The 18358-nt window shown below is 36.9% G+C and overlaps 1 protein-coding gene across 1 annotated transcript in view; it reads left to right on the forward strand.

Moving 5' to 3' along the window:
- The first annotated feature begins 520 nt into the window (after window positions 1-520).
- The window catches only part of LOC126190619 (C-factor-like), a 49784-nt gene continuing 31946 nt past the window's right edge, over window positions 521-18358 (forward strand). The window contains exons 1-2 of the mRNA XM_049931036.1: window positions 521-1189; window positions 1333-1384. Of these exons, the coding sequence (XP_049786993.1) occupies window positions 1064-1189; window positions 1333-1384 (178 nt within the window). The 5' untranslated portion in view covers window positions 521-1063. The remainder of the gene's footprint in view (window positions 1190-1332; window positions 1385-18358) is intronic.

Here is an 18358-nt window from a genome sequence, read left to right on the forward strand (position 1 = left end):
TTATTGGCTATCGGCGATTACATATCCATATAGACTTCTTAATAATATCGATGACTTCTTATCGATATCGCCATTCTTTGTTAATTTTTGTAGTGTTTTCTGTACAGTGGACTAGAGAGTGTACAGTGTACTCTCTATCAAGTACCAACTGGCAACTACCAACCTTGCGATTGGCGTCCTTCATTATTTCACGATGTGTTCAGATTCATTGTGAAACAATGAGTGCTGAAGCAGTTTCTGATTTGTCTGAGCGTAACACACAACTCTTTCTCCATGGAGGATGTCTTTCTTGAAGAAGAAAGGTTACCATCACCCAGTACCTGTATCGCCCACTGTCAATGTTGCTTGGTGTGAGACAACATGAATCATGAGTTTGGTGGCTATTCTGCTTCAAGGAGGCGTGCCTCGTTTCTTCTGCAAAGTTGCTCAAATGCTCAGTCAATTGACTACCTTTTTCTGCCACCACTGGGGACAGATGCGTGTCTGTTTCTACAGGTTCACGTAAAGAAGTGACTTTTTTAATACCTGAGAAAATTACCCATATGAAATATGCTAATAGTATACACGACAGCTAACAACATTTGTACGCTACTAATAAAATTAAAAGATAATCAATGTAATATACGAGTGGCTAGTAACACCAGCTCAAACATTAAAGACGTTATTAAGGCTTTGACAGAAACCGCGGTTTTGTGGAAATTGTTTTAACGAATAACAAACAGAGAAATGAATGCAGTATGATTAAGACTGGGATACGTTACAACCCAGAACCACGAATGGGCATCATTTTAGTTTATCGTCAGTAAACGACAAATGCTGCACACTTTCCACCACAAGGTCATACAATGAATTTGCGCGCTACAGAGGTAGATATTAACTAGACTGACAGTAATCTAAGTAGCCTGAAGGCCTCGCTCTTGCGTAATTGAACGAGTTTGGTAGGTTTCTAGTACGACAAAAAAAGTGAAATTAGTGGGCGTCTGCCATTCAACTGTGAACCGCATTATCCTGTACGAAACAGTCTGTTTTCTTTGTTATATATTCTAACAATAAAAACAGTCAAATGAGGTCGGTGCTGATTACTGGTTGTAGCAGAGGCATTGGTCTCGAGCTGGTAAAGCAACTGACTGCCCACAAATCAGCCCCAGCATTCATAATTGCAACATGTCGCAAACCGGAGGAAGCAAGGGTAATGTTAATTTTAAAAGCTTTAGCAGAGAAATCGCAATAGGCGTAGCAACAGAAACATGTCTCTACATGAACTATAAAAATTGTGATTTTTTTCCCCTTCTGTGTATAATCATGGGGTGTATCACTTTCTTTCTCTTTCAGGCTCTTCAAGAACTGTCTAAGAAACATAAATCTATCCACGTGTTAAAGTTAGGTAGGTGATCTAAAAACTTACCTGTACATCTATAATTTTTGCTTCTTGTACATTCCCAGTGAAGGGGGGAGGGGAGATTCGCATTATTATGAAACCATCGTAATGCAAATTTTACTCCACATATTATTAAAAGGAATCATAACTTGTAGTTCATGCATTAATTATTTGCTATTATAAGGTCTCCTATGATATGTCACATGCAAAATAAACTGTTTAGCAACTTATATCGAGAGACAAAATTGGTAACAATTGCAGTCATATATTTTACAAGAGTTAGTAATCTGTGGTCAATCAACTTTACACAAAATGCTAGTTATCATACCAATAAAATAATAGAAACATGTTAATGTACAAGTACTAGGCAACAAAATGTGTGAGCTGGAAGTAATTTTTAACTGTAACCTTAAGGAGGTTTCTGTGCTGTGCATTAGTGAGCACCGGATTCAGGACACTCAGATTTGTGCAGCAAATATACCAGACTTTGATTTAATAAGTAGCTTTTGCAGGGAAACTTATGAATGTGGAGGTGTATGATGCATCTATGTTAGAAGTAATGTTAAATCTAAGGAGGTAAAACTTAGCAATGTGAAGTGCACAGAAAAAGATTTTGAATGTTGTATTTGCGAACTTACAGACTGTCAAACTATAATTGCTTGCATCTATAGGTCCCCATCAGGTGACTTTACCCAATTCTTATATTATATAGATGATCTTTGAAATGAATTGAGAGGCAGGTCAAAATGCACAACAGTTCCTGGTGACTTTAACATTAATTTTAACAAAAGTATTAAGAACCAGGTACAATTATTAAATCTGTTTAACACATACAACATGCAACCTACAGTGCAGGAAATTACCAGATATGGGGATGGGTCTGAAACAACACTTGATCAGATATTTACCAACGAACAGAGCTGTAAGTACAGTGTTGAAGTAAAGGCTTTTCTGGCCATATGGCTTTAAAAATGATGATAAGGAATGAGAACAATAAGAAATACACAGTCACTGAAAAATATGTACAAAGAAGAGTTATTAATGCAAACAACATAAGGGTATTTAATAGGATGCTAAAAAGGGTGCAGTGGGGCATAGAACAAACTGATGACGCAGACAAAAAGTATGACAGTTTTCTCACTGATTATAAATATTGCTACAGTGTAGCATTCCTGTTAGAAAGAATTAAAGTCCGTGAGAAGACAAACACATGGATAACACAAGGGATTAAAAAATAAGCAACCACCCTTAGAAACCTAAGCAAACATGCTAAAATAAATACAACAATAAAACCATACTATAGGAAATATAGAAGGGTCTATAGGAAAGTTTTACAGCCAGCAAAAAGGGTAACCAGTGATTCATACATTAATAAGGGAAGCAATAAATCAAAATCGATTTGGAAGCTTAGGAAAATGTAAAACCAAGACCCATAATTTCAAAATTAAAAGTGAGGGTAAAGTGATGGAAGATGGTCAACAGGTAGCCAATATATTCAATGAACATTATGTGAACATAGCACCAAATATAATTAAAAGTCTGTGCAATTCAAACAACAAAAACATAAAAGTACCAACTTGTGAAAAGACAATGTTTCTGTACCCAGTAACAGAATGTGAAGTTACAAATACTATTAATAAACTAAAAAATAAAATGTCTTGTGGTATAGACGGAATTTCAGACAAGGTAATCAAACATAGTTCTACCAGTGTAGATACTCACCTAACTTACATTATTAATACTTCTTTCAGGACAGAGGTGTTCCCATCAAAACTAAAACTCTCCATAATAAAGCCACTTCACAAAAAGCTTAGTACAGCTGACTTAAATAATTATAGGCCAGTGTCATTATTGTCAGGTTTCTCTAAAGTAATTGAAAGAGTAATGTATGAAAGGCTAGCTGACTCACTGAATAAAAATAAAATACTGACTAATGCTCAAAATGGTTTAGAAAGAATAGATCAAAAGAAACAGCAGTCTTCCAATTCGTGAAAATGGTTCTAAATGCCTTGGACAAGAACGAATTAAGCCGTGGAATATTCTTAGCTTTATCTAAAGTATTTGATTTAATCAGCCATGACTTATTGCTTATGAAACTAGAATGTTATAGGGTCCGGGGACTTGCCTTCAAATGGTTCATGTCTTATCTCTCTCACAGACAACAGAAAGTACAAATACGTCACAAAGGCAAAGAGTATCTTTCAGATTAAAAAAAAAAAACTAGCTATGGAGTGACCCAGGGTTCCGCGTTAGGCCCTCTGTTGTTCTTGGTGTACATAAACGATTTGCCAAACCATCTGACAGTTGCAGAAACGGTTATGTTCGCTGATGACACTAGGATTTTTATAAAAGGATACACTGAGGATGACCTACAGCAGAGTGTCTCTAGGACAATAAATGAGACAGTAAAATGGTTTAGTGATAACGCTTTGATAATAAATAAGGATAAAACAGTATTGATGAGTTTCAGTAATATTAAAATTAAAGCTAGAAGAAGAGTAAAAGCTGAGTTAGGGAACTGTGTTATTGCACAAGCTCCATACACAAAATTCCCCGGTATATGGGTGGATGAGCACTTGAGATGGGAAAACCATGTAGAAGTTTTGAGTAAAAAATTAAGTAAATGCTGCTATGTGCTAAGAATGCTTCAGGAATGTTGCAACACTGAATCATTGCTGTGTGCCTATTATGCTTACATGCTTGTTAAGATATGGTGTGATCTTCTGGGGAAATAAAGGTATGGCAAAACAAGCTTTCAAACTTCAAAAAAGAGCTATTAGAATAATGAAAGGGGTACCCTGCAGAGTGTCATGCAGGGAAATATTTAAAGAATTCAAAATAATGACTCTTCCTAGCTTATACATTTATGAATGTGTATGCTTTCTGAAAACTCACCAGGAATTTTCAACAATCAGGTTCATAACCATGAAACAAGGAACAGGGATGATTTTCACAGACACACCCACAAAGGAGCACTCTACCAAAAAAGTGTAAACTACCAACCCAAAACACTTTTTAGTGCATTTCTTTCTACAATAAAGAAAATTAAAGAATTTCATAAATTCAAGGTAAATCTTAAACAGTTTTTACTAACAGATAGTTTTTATAGCATTGAAGAATATCTGAATATGGAAAAGTAATATAATTAATATTACTGATATAAAATATTTGTATTTATTATTCATATTTTGAAACAAATTAAAGATAAGAAACTATATAGTAATTGACTACATCCATACAATGTATATTGTTAACGGATGAATAAAGAGATTGATTGCTTGATTGATTGTAGTATGAAAGGAAGCAGAATGTTAACAGAACTAGTTACAGTAAAAGTTATGAAGATCCTGTGTTTTGAACAGTTCTCCGTTGGGAAAAAATGTTGATTTACAGTAATGAGCCTGCATAAAAGGCTTATGCTATTCCTGCTACCAACCACAACTATCAGGAAAGCGTAGGGCACAAATCATATTATGTTATCATTATTAGTATACAAACAGCATAGTGAATGCATTATTGTGGCCAAGAGAGACACGAAGCCCACACCTACTGCAGTAGTACAAGTTTATATGCCAACTAACTCTGCAGATGGTGAAGAATTGATGAAATGTATGATGAGATAAAATAAATTACTCGGGTAGCGAAGGGAGACGAAGATTTAATAGTCATGGGTGACTGGAATTCAATAGTAGGAAAAGGAAGAGAAGGAAACGTAGTAGGTGAATATGGATTGAGAGTAAGATATGAAAGAGGAAGCCGTCTGGTAGAATTTTGCACAGAGCATAACTTCATCATAGCTAACACTTGGTTCAAGAATCATAAAAGAAGGTTGTACACATGGAAGAATCCTGGAGATACTAGAAGGTATCAGATAGATTATATAATGGTAAGACAGAGATTTAGGAACCAGGTTTTAAATTGTAAGACATTTCCAGGGGCAGATGTGGACGCTGACCACAATCTATTGGTTATGAACTGTAGATTAAATCTGAAGAAACTGCAAAAAGGTGGGAATTTAAGATGATGGGACCTGGATAAACTGACTAAACCAGAGGTTATACAGAGTTTCAGGGAGAGCATAAGGGAACAATTGTCACGAATGGGAGAAAGAAATACAGCAGAAGAAGAATGGGTAGCTCTGAGGGATGAAGTAGTGAAGGCAGCAGAGGATCAAGTAGGTAAAAAGATGAGGGCTAGTAGAAATCCTTGGGTAACAGAAGAAATATTGAATTTAATTGATGAAAGGAGAAAGTATAAAAATGCAGTAAATGAAGCAGGCAAAAAGGAATAAAAACATCTCAAAAATGAGATCGAAAGGAAGTGCAAAATGGCTAAGCAGGGATGGCTAGAGGACAAATGTAAGGCTGTAGAGGCTTATCTCACTAGAGGTAAGATAGATACTGCCTACAGGAAAATTAAAGAGACCTTTGGAGGAAAGAGAACCACTTGTATGAATATCAAGAGCTCAGATGGAAACCCAGTTCTAAGCAAACAAAGGAAAGCAGAAAGGTGGAAGGAGTATATAGAGGGTCTATACAAGGGCGATGTACTTGAGAACAATATTATGGAAATTGAAGAGGATGTAGATGAAGATGAAATGGGATATACGATATTGCGTGAAGAGTTTGACAGAGCACTGAAAGACCTGAGTCGAAACAAGGCTCCGGGAGTAGACAACATTCCATTAGAACTACTGACGGCCTTGGGAGAGCCAATCCTGACAAAACTCTACCATCTGGTGAGCAAGATGTATGAGACAGGTGAAATACCCTCAGACTTCAAGAAGAATATAATAATTCCAATCCCAAGGAAAGCGGGTGTTGACAAATGTGAAAATTACCAAACTATCAGTTTAATAAGTCACATCTGCAAAATACTAACGCGAATTCTTTACAGACAAATGGAAAAACTGGTAGAAGCTGACCTCGGAGAAGATCAATTTGGATTCCATAGAAATGTTAGAACACGTCAGGCAATACTGACTCTACGACTTATCTTAGAAGAAAGATGAAGGAAAGGCAAACCTACATTTCTAGCAAATTTAGACTTAGAGAAAGCTTTTGACAGTGTTGACTGGGTACTCTCTTTCAAATTCTAAAGGTGTCAGGGGTAAAATACAGGGAGAAAAAGGCGATTTACAATTTGTACAGAAACCAGATGGCAGTTATAGGAGTCGAGGTGCATGAAAGGGAAGCAGCTGTTGGGAAGGGAGTGAGACAGGGGTGTAGCCTCTCCCCTATGTTATTCAATCTGTATATTGAGCAAGCAGTAAAGGAATCAAAAGAAAAATTCAGAGTAGGTATTAAAATCCATGGAGAAGAAATAAAAACTTTGAGGTTCGCCGATGACATTGTAATTCTGTCAGAGACAGCAAAGGACTTGGAGGAGCAGTTGAACGGAATGGACCAGTATCTTGAAAGGAGGATATAAGATGAATATCAACAAAAGCAAAATGAGGATAATGGAATGTAGTCGAATTAAGTCGTATGATGCTGAGGGAATTAGATTAGGAAATGAGACACTTATGGTCGAAGTAGAGGGGATATAAAATGTAGAGTGGCAATGGCAAGGAAAGCATTTCAGAAGTAGAGAAATTTGTTAACACCGAGTATAGATTTAAGTGTCAGGAAGTCATTTCTGAAAGTATTTGTATGGAGTGTAGCCATGTATGGAAGTGAAACATGGACGATAAATAGTTTGGACAAGAAGAGAATAGAAGCTTTCGAAATGTAGTGCTACAGAAGAATGCTGAAGATTAGATGGGTAGATCATATAACTAATGTGGAGGTACTGAATAGAATTGGGGAGAAGAGGAGTTTGTGGCACAACTTGACAAAAAGAAGAGATTGGTTGGTAGGACATGTTCTAAGGCATCAAGGGATGACAAATTTAGCATTGAAGGGCAGCGTGGAGGGTAAAAATCGTAGAGGGAGACCAAGAGATGAATACACTAAGCAGATTCAGAAGGGTGTAGGTTGCAGTAAGTACTGGGAGATGAAGAAGCATGCACAAGGTAGAGTAGCATGGAGAGCTGCATCAAACCAGTCTCAGGACTGAAGACCACAACAAAAACATGGTAATGAGAAGGAATTTGATATCCACATCCATGATCTGGAAACCATATTTTGATTTTATAATTTGATCTCTGTAAGTAACTTTACAACACTTATGGATAAAGACAGCAGAGCCCTAATTCTAAACGCAAAAAATTAATTGTTTATCCAGTAACAAATGCTCTCTCTGACCACGCTGCTCAGTTAGTTAGGATAAGTAAGATAGTGCTTCGTAATGTGGATACTTTTCAGTAGAAATCAGTTAGAATAATTAATGACTCCAGGATAAATACTCTTAAGAATAGTTTACAAGAGATGACGTGGGATGAAATTTATAATGAACCAAATGCTATCAAAAAATTAAATCTACTCCATGATAAATTCGTATCATTATTTGAAAATAGCTTTCCACATAAGCTAATCAGAAAGGACATTAAACAACCATGTAAAAAAATTATCATAAGAGGGATTTAAGTATCTTGTGAAAGGAAGAGCGAAATGACTGGCAATAACCAGTAGTTACACACTACAAAAACTATCCAAAATGATTAAGAAAAGTCATTAAAAACCTAGAAATATGCACAAATAAATACATACATGATGTCAAAAATCTGTATTCTGACAACAGACCTAAGGCTGTTTGGAATGTAGTGAAATGAGAGACAGGACAACCAGCCACAGAACAGGACAACATCGCTATTGTACTGAATGGAAGGGCTATAAATGAAGAGTCACAGGTAGCAAATATATAGTGTAGGGACTAACAGTTCAAGAGAAAAATCGTGGCAGTATGTTGAAAAAGCAGCTCATAAAATTCAAGCATCACCTACTTCTCCTTTGGGAATTAAGTATATTATATATTTTCACAAAAATAAAAGCTTGCCTGATTTTTTTGGTGTTTCCAATAGAGTACTAAAGATTTGTTCCTTTACAATAAGCCCCGTCTAATGTGAAATATCATTAATGTAAAGCATTTTTCCAGAGAGACTGCAATATATCCTTGTTAAACATCTCTTTAAGAACTGTGATAAGAGAGACATTAATAACTACCAACCTGTTTCACTTCTGTCATCCTTTTCCAAAAGTTTTGAGAAATATGTTCCAGAATAGTTTCTCACTTAAGCAACATTAATATCCTCAGCAAATCACAGGTTGGCTTTCAGAAGAGTTGCTCTACTGGAATGCCATTTACATGTTTATTCACCAAATTTTACAAGCATTAAGTGGCAAAAAGAGCATCAGTTGGTATTTTCTTTGAAGTATCTAAGACATTGACTAGATGAATCAGTATTCTTCTAGATAAATCAAGTTTTATGGTATTGATGGTGTAGCCAACCAATGGATAATGTCATATTTAACCAAAATAATGCTGAAAGTTGTACTTACTAATGCAACCAATTTGTCTAGGGACATTCTGACTGGGGAAAAATCATGTATTGGGTTCCCTAAGGTTCAATCTTTAAGACTGCCATTGTTCCACATGTATGTAAACCATCTCCCATGCAACATAAAACAAACAAAATTAGTTCTTTTTTCAGATGACACTAGTATTGCAATCAATCCAAGCATCCATACATAAGTGAAGAAATTGAAACAGTTTTCAAAAGTATCATTGACTGGTTTTCTTTGAAAAGTCTGACTCTTAGTTTCAAAAGACACAACATATTCAGTTCTGCACATCTGAGGGTACTACACCAACAATAGTTTAATACCATGTAAGGAAATAATAAATAGAAATTCTTAGCTGCCCATACTGATGAGAATTTAAACAGAAAAAGCACATTTTTGGATCTCCTAAAACAACTTAGTTCAACAGCGTTTGCACTTAGAATCATTGCAAATCTTGGGGAGAGAAAAATCATTAAGTGACTTTTTATTGCATATTTTCATTCAGTATTGTCATATGGAATAATATTCAGGGCTAACTCAATGCTAAAATATGTACTATAAGATTAATATATGGTGCTCACCCACAACAACTTGCAGACATCTGTTTAAGGAGTTGGGCATTGTGACTACTGCTTCACAGTGTATTTAATCTCTCGTGAATTTTTTTGTAAACAGTCCACTGTAGTTCAAAAGGAACAATGATATACATAGTTAAAATACGAGAAGGAAAAATGACATTAATTACTCCACATTAACATTGTCTTATGCACAGAAAGGGATGCACAATGCTACAACAAAAATTTTTGATAAATTATCCTGTGTTACAAACTGTCAGACAGGCACCGAAGAAAAATTTGAAAACATATTGAAAAAGTTTCAGCTTGACAACTGCTACTCTGTAGAAGAATTTGTATTATTGAAACTTGTAAAGCATGGTGTGTAGCAATTACTAACTCACATCTGTAAATAATGAATGTTTAGTAAGTAGCCTTATTTATAAATTAACTTGCAATGTACAGTGACTCCTTTCATATGCAAATGATCCACAGAACATGAAACTAACTAACTCATCCATGACTGTGGACATGAACCTGCCCAATAAAGTAAGATGGCACATTAGTATGCACTACATTCACATGTGGGAGGATAGGTATCCAAACCACTTTCTAGATTCTGGATTGTGTGATTTCCCTTAGTAATGAGTGCACATATTTCACAAGGCCATTATGGTAAATCTACTTACAAGTCACATTTTAAAAAATTTAAGCTGGAAAGGCGACGTCGTGAATAGTTGTAAATAAGATGACGAGCCGCTAAGGGCTACTCGCACTTGAGTGAACAAGGGTTGCAACAAGATCCTGTCATATCCTGGTGCTGTAATGTCGTGGGTGAGCAGAGAGAGACGAGAGGGACGGGAGAGAGAGAGAGAGAGAGAGAGAGAGAGAGAGAGAGAGAGAGAGTGAAAGATTAGTGAAATGTATGCAAAATTTAATTACATATATCTATTTTGGATATCATTGGTGGACCAACACAGTATTAAGTGAATCTTCACTGATGTATATGGAGGTTCATGTACTATAGCCAAAAGATGTTTGTAATCATGATGTTTGAATATAAATACAGATGACAGGAAGTAATTTACTAATGTTGTTAATTCAGACTGCAGGTAGAGGTTAGCTGCTTGAAGCCACTGTTGTGTGTCTTTTATTTGTTACATGAAGAACTCATAGTAGAATCTATAAGTTAGAAAATGTTTGTGTAATTGGATGAAATAGACTACCAAAGAAAATCACATGAACATTTAAAATTACTTAGCTTTCTATAACTAACAGTAACCCCATTACTGAAAGTTTACAGTACATGAAGCATCATCTAAAACTTTGAAATTATTGTTATGTTGTTGTTGTGGTCTTCAGTCCTGAGACTGGTTTGATGAAGCTCTCCATGCTACTCTATCCTGTGCAAGCTTCTTCATCTCCCAGTATCTACTGCAACCTACATCCTTCTGAATCTGTTTAGTGTATTCATCTCTTGGCCTCCCTATACGATTTTTACCCTCCGTGCTGCCCTCCAATACTAAATTGGTGATCCCTTGATGCCTCAGAACATGTCCTACCAACCAATCCCTTCTTCTAGTCAAGTTGTGCCACAAACTTCTCTTCTCCCCAATCCTGTTCAATACCTCCTCATTAGTTATATGATCTACTCATCTAATCTTCAGCATTCTTCTGTAGCACCACATTTTGAAAGCTTCTATTCTCTTCTTGTCCAAACTATTTATTGTCCATGATTCACTTCCATACATGGCTACACTCCAAACAAATACTTTCAGAAACGACTTCCTGACACTTAAATCTATACTCGATGTTAACAAATTTCTCTTCTTCAGAAATGCTTTCCTTGCCATTGCCACTCTACATTTTATATCCTCTCTACTTCGACCAACATCAACTATTTTGCTCCCAAATAGCAAAATTCCTTTACTACTTTAAGTGTCTCATTTCCTAATCTAATTCCCTCAGCATCATACGACTTAATTCGACTACATTCCATTATCCTCGTTTTGCTTTTGTTGATATTCATCTTATATCCTCCTTTCAAGATACTGGTCCATTCTGTTCAACTGCTCTTCCAAGTCCTTTGCTGTCTCTGACAGAATTACAATGTCATCGGTGAACCTCAAAGTTTTTATTTCTTCTCCATTTATTTTAATACCTACTCCGAATTTTTCTTCTATTTCCTTTACTGCTTGCTCAATATACAGATTGAATAACATAGGGGGAGAGGCTACACTCCTGTCTCACTCCCTTTCCAACAGCTGCTTCCCTTTCATGCACCTTGACTCTTATAACTGCCATCTGGTTTCTGTACAAATTGTAAATCACCTTTTTCTCCATGTATTTTACCCCTACCACCTTTAGAAATTGAAAGAGAGTACCCAGTCAACACTGTCAAAAGCTTTCTCTAAGTCTAAAAATGCTAGAAACTTAGGTTTGCCGTTCCTTAATCTTTCTTTTAAGATAAGTCGTAGTAGAGTCAGTATTGCCTCACCTGTTCCAACATTTCTACGGAATCCAAATTGATCTTCTCCGAGGTCAGCTTCTACCAGTTTTTCCATTTGTCTGTAAAGAATTCGCGTTAGTATTTTGCAGATGTGACTTATTAAACTGATAGTTTGGTAATTTTCACATTTGTCAACACCCGCTTTCTTTGGGATTGGAATTATTATATTCTTCTTCTTGAACAGACAGGTGGAATCAGATGCTTACAATGACACACAAGCTGCTGCCCATGATCATCATGATAAATTGCAGTAGCCACCAGAAAGATCGCGGGAGGCACACATCGGCACGGTGCGTCACGGACAGTAGTTGCCGCAAGTAAAGTCCCGTCCACCAGAGGGCATGCGAGAATTCGGCTGCGCCCTCTGCCGGTGGAACAAGAACAACACCGGCAGCACGGGCCGTGCCCAGCCAGTTTTACATCGGGCATGCCTAGCAGACAGTTCCCGGTCTACACTATGTGAAGTGCGACGGACAACGTGAATTGTGTTAATACATGAATCAATACACATTAGCAACTATGTACTGGTATAAGAAAAAACTGATACATGCTTGAAGATCGACAGCTCACACTTTACACAGACCACAAACTGCTGATATGCATTTTCCACCCGGAATTTGAGAAAGCATATCATACCAGCTACAACATCAAGACTATACAGCTCAATTTACTACTGATGTCAGGTGTGTTAATGGTATACAGAGTATACCAGCATATGTCCTTTCTAACAATGAAGTGCGTTAATGGTGCACGGAGTATACCAGCACATGTCCTATCTAACAATGAGGTCACGGCAAAACAATCAAATTCTGAATCACTTTCAAGTGCATAGAAGGATGATGAAGAATTAAAGTTACTCTTTTCTTCTTTATCCTGCATGCAACTTCTGCACATAAGCATACCAGACTCAAACTCAAGACTATATTTCAATGTCTCAGTACCCACTGGACATCTGTTTATTACCACAGAGTTGTGACACCAGGCCATTTCTTCACCTCACAATCTCTCATATTCAGGACTTAAAATGACAATACATTGCTTGGCCGAATACAGAAAAGGACTGCTTGAATTATATCTGGCAGTGAGACGCTTGCCAGCTGAAATAGCATATAACCTCCCCTCCCCCCCCCCCCCCCTCCCTATTAGGAAACTTTTGTTCTGCCAAACATATAATTTGAGCATGTCTACATATATACTGTTGCACCACTTCCACCATCAAAGACCTGTGCATACATGATGTGACATTTAAGTTGATTGAGTCCCCATATGATGAGCCCTTTCAAGTTCTCTGTGAAAAATAATTGATAACAAGACATAAGTTTTGTCTACCATGATCTCAATTAATGGGTTAAAACCAGCTTTCACTGCAGTGGAAATGTATGCCCAGGAAACTAAGAAGGTCAGACATTACACATAAGAAGCACCCGGGCAGTCTGACTGTGCTCCACTAGTGATTCATTTTGACCCCAAAAACTACTCATATGTGCAGTTGTGTTTAGGATTGAGGCAAGGTCAACACTTCTATAAAGACTCTCTCTCATTATCAAATTTCATTGGTGACAAATAAAATTTCATTGCTATGGCTTTTCCTCTATTGATTGTGAATGTTAATTATAATTTCTGATATAAAGTAATGTTGTAAACACAGCAAATGGTAAACTTTCTTTGTCTCTTGAGTTTATGACACTTTAGGTGATTATGCAGTCAAAGTCTCGAATTGAAAACTTGTCTACTGTAGTGACTTGTGTTGGCTGCATCTGGTAGTAGTTGAAGTAGGTTGTTCAGGGGACACTGCCTCTGTTTCTAGTTAGCAGTCTACTTGTCTGATTCACATTTTTTCTTTTGTTCTTCAAAATGCTGTCAGTCATTCTGTGTGAGCTGATGCCAACCTGGACAAACAGGAGTAATATTCTACCAGTTATCAGTGATGATGTGGCACTTCTTCTCACTAGACTTCAGAGTATTCTTGTGCCATTTCTGCTGGCCCCCATTTCCTTCTGCCATTCCCGAGGGCTTGCAGCTTTACTGTATGGTTAAATGATGATGGCGTCCTCTTGGGTAAAATATTCTGGAGGTAATATAGTCCCCCATTCGGATCTCTGGGCAGGGACTACTCAGGAGGCTGTCGTTATCAGGAGAAGGAAAACTGGCATTCTACGGATCAGAGCGTGGAATGTCAGATCCCTTAATCGGGCAGGTAGCTTAGAAAATTTAAAAAGGGAAATGGATAGGTTAAAGTTAGATGTAGTGGGAATTAGCGAAGTTCGGTGGCAGGAGGAACAAGACTTTTGGTCAGGTGAATACAGGGTTATAAATACAAAATCAAATAGGGGTAATGCAGGAGTAGGTTTAATACTGAATAAAAAAAATAGGAGTGCGGGTAAGCAACAACAAACAGCATAGTGAACGCCTTATTGTGGCCAAGTTAGACACGAAACCCATGCCTACTACAGTAGTACAAGTTAATATGCCAACTAGCTCTGCAGATGACAAACAAATTGAAGAAATGTATGATGAAATAAAAGAAATTATTCAGATAGTGAAGGGAGACGAAAATTTAATAGTCATGGGTGATTGGAATTCGATAGTAGGAAAAGGAAGGGAAGGAAATGTAGTAGGTGAATATGGATTGGGAGTAAGAAATGAAAGAGGAAGCCGCCTGGTAGAATTTTGCACAGAACATAACTTAATCATAGCTAACACTTGGTTCAAGAATCATGAAAGAATGTTGTATACATGGAAGATGCCTGGAGATTCTAGAAGGTATCAGATAGATTATATAATGGTAAGAAAGAGATTTAGGAACCAGGTTTTAAATTGTAAGACATTTACAGGGGCAGATGTGGACTCTGACCAAAATCTATGGGTTATGAACTGTAGATTAAAACTGAAGAAACTGCAAAAATGTGGGAATTTAAGGAGATGGGACCTGGATAAACTGACTAAACCCAGAGGTTGGGCAGAGTTTCAGGGAGAGCATAAGGGAACAATTGACAAGAATGGGGGAAAGAAACACAGTAGAAGAAGAATGGGTAGCTTTGAGGGATGAAGTAGTGAAGGCAGTAGAGGATCAAGTAGGTGCAAAAAGCTATTTAGGAAAGAATAGGAGTTTATAAAGGTATTTCATTTTTTAGACGCAGTCCTTACAGTGACAGGTGGAAAGTTTGTTGGCCAGACCAGTATAGTGACACACTTATAAGATATTCTCATGAAAGTTATGGAATTGTGATTCATTGAAATGTATTCAACAAATTCAGGAAAACATATTTTCACAGCATTGCCAGAAGACGCAGAAAGTTTTTGCTATTTGTGATAGAAGTCAAAGGGTAAATATTAGCATCAAAATTGGTAGAGGTTATTTGCAAAGTGTAATACCAAATAAGCAAATGCACTTATTAAACATTGTCTTGTTTGGCAAATTTCAAGAGCTATCAGTAGTTTTCAATATATATTTGTCATGGTAGATTTACTCTCGAAACACATAAATCTTTACCCTCTGAAGAAAGCAACTAGCAAGAAAATCAGCTTTAAAATCGCAAAAGACTATTTTCACACAGTAGGCCTAACTAAAGCAATTAACTCCAAATATACAGAACCGACTGCCATGATTCTTTGTTTCCGATGAAGCTAACTAAATTGTCTAGAAGTTGTACCACTTTTATTTTGATCCATCAACCATAAATATTTTTATTTGACCGACGAAGTCGAAAAATAGATGAAGAAAACCCTGTATTTTTCAAATGGCCGCTATTTTGTTTCCTGTGGTCCAAATAACTTATGCGAGGTACTACTCCTAAAGCATCTTATATGCTTCGCTAACGTCAACTCAATTTTGATTTCAGACAAGACAGCTGACCTGTGACATACCGCACGTGGAATCGTAATTTTGTTTCTTTCCAACGGCACTTCTACCTTTGTTCTTCGACATTTCAAGTCCGAAAAATTCCAGTTTGTAGAGCAAATATCAACAAACATTTTGACCAAATTTGACATTGATATCTATAACACATACCGAGAAAAAAATTATCAAAGAACATGCTTTCTTCGGGCCAAAGATGGTAAACCTCCCCTTAAGTGGTTACAACATACCACAACTGGATTCTCACCATACAAAATTTTATATAACAATAAACCTGCTTATTTCATTAGTAAACTCACTGAATTCCCAGCATGCAGAAGTATTTATGCCACTGAGAGAGAGGACATTGTGAGAGAAACTGCAAATCAGCATTACAACAAGAGGAAGCAGAAACTTGATAGGAAAATAAAACCCACACATTGTCAAATTGGAGATTTAGTCCTAGCAAAAAGTTGTTCAGTACTACTGAGTCCACAGATTTGTTACGGTTTGCTCAGTATATAAACTATAAACTGCTTTTGTTAGCGGTGGTCTATAAATGTGTCACATGCGTGGTGACAAGGCCGATTGAATTCACAATGCTACAAGATGGATGCAACAATACTACAGTTCCTGAAATCTCAAGAAAAGGGCACTATCAACAAAAGGCCTTGTTGCAACAATAGTTTGAAGCTCAAGAATAGTGACATAAGCAGCTGATGGCCACGCAAAAACAACAGTTAGTAGTGTTGACAGCTACGTGTTTGACAACACCTGCAGTTCCACTGTTTCCATTATTTCAGGATGACATTGATGGCTGTGAAATGCAACTATGTTAAGTACACAATCATTTTGCCACTTTTAAAAGTAAATGCTTCTGACATTCGTATATTGTTCTTTTTGTATGGGTTGTTTCTGGAAGTAATTTGTCTTCTTAGAAAACTAAGCTTTGTGAAGTGCTTTCAGGGCACAAAATGCATACAGTGTTCCAGATCAGAATTCTACCACTGTCATAAATTGTCTTGGATTATTCACTACACACCTGACAAAGTAGTAAGTGCTCAGTCATTATGGTTTTTGGATTTGTCTTTGGCCAAAGCACTCAGAATTATACAAAGTTTTGAATTTACACAGAAGACTGAATAGCACTGGGAGACACACTCTGAAGTTTCCACAGTGTGCTTGACTATGATGGACAAGCAGTCAGCTTGACAAGCAAGCAAGCAGGCTACAATTACAGACAGCACTTATGAACAACAGAATTCATGGAAGTACTTGTTTGCAGAGTCAAACAGACAAACAGCTTCTCTAAAGCACTGTTCACATTCTGTGTGTGTGTGTGTGTGTGTGTGTGTGTGTGTGTGTGTGTGTGGCACCCAAGACATCAGTGTTGATGTTTGAGTTGATCACACAATTTTGTGGACCTATAAGGATTTGTAATTTATTAACTAGTACTCTTCACCAAAGCTAAAGGTTGCACGGAGTGGGTGCATAAAACAGAACAGAAAATATTATTCCAGGCAGTGTCTGTTATTGTCAACATTGCCAAATTTTTCCTACAACTACCCAAAGTTACAATCATGTCCTGCCAGTTTGCACACAAACAATAGCCCTTGCTGTCTTCACTGTTCTGAACAACACTCCCTGCAATATTAACAGATATCTTGCCAGGATCTGATGGCCTGCCTGGCCCAGAACAACATATAAGTTGGTGTTGAAGTCTGTGAAGATCAACAATATAAGTACATAATAAATCACTTGAGTGCTTACACCTCTAGCTATATGTATTACACTCACTGTTAATGTTCAAACACAACTGCATTCTTTATCATTCTGTAAACATATCACACTTACATTGTAGATGACGTACTTCTTCACTCTGCTACTTAGTGCTGTACCTGAATCAATCCATTCAAAATTTACAGCATAGTCAGTACTAAAGAATCATGCTGCAAGGTCACACAAATGGTATATCTATTAATCACTATCAAAGAGGGAGGAGAAAAAATATTTGGTCTCAAAGCCTTCAGCACATATGAATTTACAGTTCAGAAATCTGTCTACATACTGCTGGGTGGCATTCCTTTTGGACCATCAATCAACTATGCCAGACATTTACATCCCCTTTCAGCTAGGCTCTGTTGACAGAACCTGTGTATTATATTATAATGAAATTTTATAACAACAACATCTTTTCATTTGGCTGTGCTTTATTTAAATGAATTTAAGTCGTGTGTTATCTATGGTGAAAATCTGTCATTAAAAAAAAACATTTATGAGACAGTGAAATCAATCCAAACATTATTATATCTGTCAAATCCTACAACAGTCCAAAAAAACTCACATACTTATTATATTACCTTAGCAGTATGGGACGAATTTAAGGATTAACTAATGACATGAGTATAATAAGAGGGAAACATTCCACATGGGAAAAATATATCTAAAAACAAAGATTCTGTAACTTACCCAACGAAATGGTTGGTATGTTGATAGAGACAAAAAAACACACACACAAATTTCAAGCTTTCGCAACCCACGGTCGCTTCATCAGGAAAGAGGGAAGGAGAGGGAAAGACGAAAGGATGTGGGTTTTAAGGGAGAGGGTAAGGAGTCATTCCACTCCCGGGAGCGGAA

The sequence above is a fragment of the Schistocerca cancellata genome, chromosome 1 (genome assembly GCF_023864275.1).
Source record: "Schistocerca cancellata isolate TAMUIC-IGC-003103 chromosome 1, iqSchCanc2.1, whole genome shotgun sequence".
Lineage (NCBI taxonomy): Eukaryota > Metazoa > Arthropoda > Insecta > Orthoptera > Acrididae > Schistocerca > Schistocerca cancellata.